The following is a 6,000-nucleotide window of genomic DNA, read 5'->3' on the forward strand; positions in this document are numbered from 1 at the left end:
GACCTGGCTCCATGTGACTATCATCTCTTTGAGAAACCGAAAGACTCTCTTCGAGGAACAACGTTTGAAGATGATGACTCCCTTGTGCACACTGCCAAACAGTGGCTCCAACAGGTTGGTCTAGAATTTTACCGTCTGGGTGCATAGGCGCTGGTTCCAAGATGGCATATGGCAGTTGAGAGGGATGGAAATTATGTGGAGAAATGAAAATATTGTTCCTAAAAGATGTATCTACACACTGTAAAACTTTCAAACATGTAGAATAAAAAATGGATTTAAAAAAAATACTGCGCATATCTTTTGGAGTGAACCTCGCAGCTTGCTTAAAAATACATCTAAATTTTGACAGCAGACAGTTTATTATATAAAGAAGAAGACAAAGAAACAAACGAAGATGTAGAGATAGTTCAAATATTTTATTTATATTCTTGTTCATTTTTCAGTATTTTCATTATCCCAAATGCATATTGCAGAAGATAATTAAAAACAACAAATATTTTCTAAGGGAATTGTTAATTTTTCCTACATTTTAGCTATTTGGACAGAATAAAAAGGAGCTTTCAGGGAATATTTGCTGTTATTAATTTTTAATTCTAAATAGTCTGTTAATGGTTCTAGCTCTCGTGTTTTTCTTTTTCTTTTTTTTTTTTTTAGAAATCCGTGTCAATGTCTTTATAAACTGTAGCTTCTAATCATGTAATTTCATATTCTTTAGATAATATAGAAACAAACATTTCTTACTATTTTATCTCGATAATTTAAAAACTCTGTAATATGGTTAACGAATTATTTATTAACTGCTGGACTTGTTACCCAGCAAATAAGTTTATTCTATAGTTTTACTCTAGAATTATAACTGATTCAGGCTGAGCAGTGTTTTACAACATAATTATCTTTTTCATTATTACATTGCAATTTTCTTTATATTCTCCTTGTTTCTGAAAATTAAAATTATTTATTAAATACTTGCTCCTTTATTCTTTGTTAAAAGTACCTCCAAACTCTTGTGTTATATCTAAGTATAATATATAGCTATGTTCGTTTGTAAGTTCTTTTAAAATGTCTGGTAATTCGCATAAAAGTGTATCTAATTTAACATCACCTAATTCTATTTTATAAGGAATAGCGATAGGATTTTTATATCTTTGCTTCATAATTTTTATACTTTCATTAAAAGTTTTTGTAATCCCATTAGTTGTTTTTACATTATAATCTAATAAATAATGAGTTTTTGCTTTAACTCTGTGTCTATCAAAATTAAACTTAGAAAATCGAAATCTTAAAAGACTGTCTTAACTATGAAATGCTGGATTTTTACAAGAAACTTTCCAGTTATCATTTCTTCTTCAGGATCTATAAAATATGTTATTTTAAAAGCCATAATGTTATCGCAAAAAGGTTTTGTAATTGGTTTAAATTATAATTTTTTTCTCCTTTTGTATAGATAACATCGCCAATATTGTAACAAGATTATTATTATTTAAATTTTCTGTAAGTAATTATAATCCAAATGTTTGATTGGTTGGTTGTTTTACTTTTATTTCCAAGCAGTTTTATTATAGACTACCTTGTAGCACACATTTTACTTTCCACTTATATTTACATAGAAAATTTTTTATTACATTTGTGTGAATGTAACTACAATAAAAATTAGCTGAAAAATAATAGCAGAAAGCATAATAGTTCTATTTCCTTACCCCTCTGAATGTGGTACAGCTGTAAATAAGTCTTACCTCAATAAACATTTACAAACAAAATTTCATAAAAATCTTATGGTTGCTCAAGAATAAAAAAATAGAAAAAAATTGGGTAAGGAATAAGTCAGTTTTTATTTCTTTTCTTACATTCACCTTTTATAATAAAATACATGGAACTGGAGAGGCAGTAAAATTTTAATATGAATTGTTCTTTGTGACAATGAAAAGAAGTATTAATTTTATTTTCTTACGTTTACCTTTTGTATGAAAAAGTAATTACGTTTAGTAATAAGTAAACATGATAAGAATAAATATTCATTTTTATTAATTTTCTAAGTAATTTATTATAAAACAGACGTTTTTAAATGAACTGAGTTAGACTTAAAATTGCGGACAATTAATACATATCCCAGAAATCGACTCTCTCTTTAATGTGCTTTTTACTCAGCAGTCTGCTGAAAAATCCTACTGAAAATACGTCAGTTGGCGGTTAAACGCAAGGAAACATGACATAGCTATCGAAGATTATAGTATCTACCAGAAGGGGCTCAGATTTAAACATATCTCGAGCAAGTCTTTCTTGTACCTATCACCTTTTTTAATTCAGTTTTCGATACCATTCATATTTACAGGTGTCCCAAGTAGCACGGTTACTTCGCAGAAGTCACTGGAAACTATTAGGAATAACTATAATGTATGGTATGTATATGCTGCCAGCGGAAAAATGCTTATGCCGGAGAATACAAAAGGGGAAAGTGTTCTTCCATAAAAGACTGACAGAAAAGTGAGGGACCAGCTGCCTCACCTCTCGTTCCGCCTTCCTCACCAAAAATTTTGGCGTGCAAAAGTATTCGCGCTCTTTAACACAGAACATTCTAAATCCTTTTACGCAGTCTGTGTTTGTAGTTAAGCCTTTGTATTCAGCATCCAGTTCCCACTGCCACCCTCTACATATATCTCTATCCCACTGTCTCCCCTCTCTACCATTGAATTACAGCATATCCCACTGCCACTAGCTCCTCTCTCATTTATAATGTCTCCTTTTGTCTTTCTTTGCCATTTCCACTGTCTCCAAAGTACCGAAATATTTTTCTCCTACACATGTTTACAATTTCGATCCGAACTGCGCCCTACTCTATACCTACTTGTTAAAGTACCCTGGGCTGGGAGGTCAGAGAGACCCCAAGCCTATGTATGGTCTCCGCTCATCCGTATTTTTCATTACCACTGTCTTCTCTACTGTTTACTCCCACTGCGCCTATCTCCTTCCATCCCTCTTCGTATTTAACTGCCACTTACTCTCACTGACCATCAAGACCTCCTCTCTTTTTGGCTCCGACGCTATTGTCTTCGTCCATCTCTCTTTCTTTGCCACTTTCTGTCTCTGACCATCACATTCTCCTCTTTTCCTCCCACTGCCACTGCCTCCTCTATCTACCACCGTCACTGTCTCTCTGCTACTCTCTTTCAGCACAGAAACATGTGACTGTGTTCACATGGCCTAAATTTTTGACGAGTAAGACGGAATGAGGACTGAGGGAGCTGGTGCCCCTCAAACTCTTTTAAAGACGAACATGCTCCCACAGGAGTAAAAAGAGTAAAAATATTATTAGAAATATTTTACTGTATTTGCAGTCTTCCCAGTTTAACATTATTTTGGCAGTCATTTTAAGTTCTTTTCAGGCATGTTGAGACCCTTGTTGTCCCAGTTTTTTGTCACTGCAGTACCACTTTGGGAATATTTGTATTGGCGTGAAGTGCCCATTATACAGTGATAGCGCGTTAAAGAGTTTTGTTGGTGAAAAAATACTGACTAAAAACATAGTTTGAGGATCTCAGAACCCTTGTGATGACGCAAGAACCCTTTCCGCGTGTCAACTACGTCAGCTGAAACTGAAGTTACACCTCAGGCCTGATTGAACGTGCATATTTTACGCGCGTAAGTACGGCTACTTTGAACACCTCAATCTCGGTAATGGATAATGATATCCAAAAAAAATTTCAAGGTACCCGAGAATACCACCTTAGGAATATATGATAAAAATTATGACGATTTGCCATGGCCAGAAATAACGGGAGTGGTAATCCCCCATTTGTTGTTTTGGTATCCAAATACGATTTCCCTGTGTATTTTGATAACGTATGCAGATTTTCGAAAACGGAAAAATGCCTTTTATAGCTGAATGCCAAGAGAATGTACAGTTAAAATTGGAGCCATTTGCTATGGCTATTAATATAGTTAATTACAGTCGACAGTCTGAAAAAGTTTTTTCCAGTTTTCAGCGTAACCTCTGGATCTCGATAACGTGCAATGATATCGTAAAAGATTTCGACATTCTCTGACAATATCTTCTTAAGAGCATATGGTAAACTTTTCGGCGATCTGCCGTGACTAAAAATTATGGAAGCGACCATCCCCATAACTGGTGCTTCCGTACCTAAAATTCGTGGTTTGTCGGAGTTTTATGAGGAATCGACCATGAGCGAACGGGGCTTTCATAAGTCGCTTAAGGTCCACTCTATACCACACCTGATGTAAATGAAGCATCCGATTTTCTGAATTTTCCTGGGCTGGGGGAAGTGTGTAACGTTCATATTTTAATTCTGTACTGTAGGACGGCTACAGGTCGCCCGTTCTTTTTATAGGTATAGAAATGGTTGCTGGACCAAGGGCTGTGCAAAACTTTTAACTCCTTATCTCATGAAATACAGCGTTTCCGCGGGCGGCATTTTGGAACATATTGGCAGTGTGCACTCTCGTCTACGGATATATACATTAGATGCTATATACTTTAGTAGGCATATACACTATAATAAGCATAAAGCTGAGCCCCTCACGTAAAATGTATGTTGAAATGAGCTTTTTGGGGCTATTTTCGTTAAAATAATTGTTGTACATACTAAAATTTATTGTATATTTTTTCCAAAAGTCTCTCAAACTAGGAATGGTAAATTACATTACTCAGTATTTTAGTGACATCAGTACGGCAAGAAAGATTGCCTTCACGCAATACTTCGCGTAGAACATTTTTTTCTACTTTTTAGTAATTTTGAAATATTAGAAGTGTCCACACTGTGTCAGACGTCATATGAATATCAGATTTAAGTAACAGTGTTGTCTCGTTGCAGCTGATGAACGCATCTGTATCTTACTTCGCGGTGCTGAGAGAGATCAACGCCAAGTGAATGACGGCACGTTCTACCAACGTCGATGTATGGTGCAGTGTAGCACTGAACAGTTATAGCATAGTTCACCATTAACATATAATTCATGTATCAGGTCAAAAAATTAAATCTCATCATTTCTGTTTGATTCTTGCACGAACTAATTTGAATGTAACTTTTAAATAAATCTCATTCTATATTCTCGCACAAAATAATTTGAATATAACTTTTAAATAAATCTCCTTCTATGACATAACTGTTTATCACTATGAACTTCCGGAACGACGGATAGGAAAAGACTGGAGCCAATACGACAGTAGCGTCGCTGTTGCCAGCATGGACGACCCTTGGGCACTAATGAAGCTATATAACAGCTGATGAAGTTATACAACAGTTTAGTGTGGTCAGATAACAATCAACTTCCCAACAAAGGCTAAAGCAGAATATTCTTACACAGAAGCTGTGCACGAAATATGACGTATTTTTTAAAACTCTCTTAAATCTGCCCAGAAGAATGCTGGAGTGCCTACTTTGCTCCTAACCCGGTATTACTAATGTGAGACTAAACATTATAGATTAGCAGAATTCACAGCGAAATTAAATTACGTAAGTGAAAAATAAAAATGAATATTCTGGGTAATTTGACTGCAGCTGTTCTCTTGGCGTGATTGATAATACCACTGTGCTCAAAATTAAATTATCAACGCAGGCGTACCATCAGTTCAGAGTAACAAATTGGTGTGAACCAGAAGCAATGGATCTCGTAATGTTTCTAGAAACGTACAGGCTCACCCATCTACCGACAGAATATTGTTAAAAATAATTTTCAGATGATGCATATGCTCCTGCTGCGTCAGTGGAGTCCTCCTATCGTACATAGAGGCCACCGTTGAAGTAACGTCGGTCATTTTAGCAAGTACTATTCGACATCCACCGGTTGTGGCAGGCCATGCACACAGGACCAGATTCCAATGAATCCAGATGTCTTTGTACGCCTCTCCATGACGCTCTTTAGCAGTTACCAGTCTCCTCTGAAGCCCTGATTCACAGACAGACATCTCTATCCCAAGGCGTGGCCTCCATTCGTGACTACACATCAGTCGTAACAGTTGTTTCGTTGACTACTACGCTGGAGGTG

At 35.8% G+C, this 6,000-nt stretch overlaps 1 protein-coding gene across 1 annotated transcript in view; it reads left to right on the forward strand.

The window, feature by feature from the left end:
• Window positions 1–4,883, forward strand: part of LOC126267863 (odorant receptor 43a-like) — a 76,900-nt gene extending 72,017 nt beyond the window's left edge. The window contains exon 8 of the mRNA XM_049973173.1: window positions 4,827–4,883. Within this exon, the coding sequence (XP_049829130.1) occupies window positions 4,827–4,883 (57 nt within the window). The remainder of the gene's footprint in view (window positions 1–4,826) is intronic.
• The last annotated feature ends 1,117 nt before the right edge of the window (window positions 4,884–6,000 follow it).

The sequence above is a fragment of the Schistocerca gregaria genome, chromosome 4 (genome assembly GCF_023897955.1).
Source record: "Schistocerca gregaria isolate iqSchGreg1 chromosome 4, iqSchGreg1.2, whole genome shotgun sequence".
Classification (NCBI taxonomy): domain Eukaryota; kingdom Metazoa; phylum Arthropoda; class Insecta; order Orthoptera; family Acrididae; genus Schistocerca; species Schistocerca gregaria.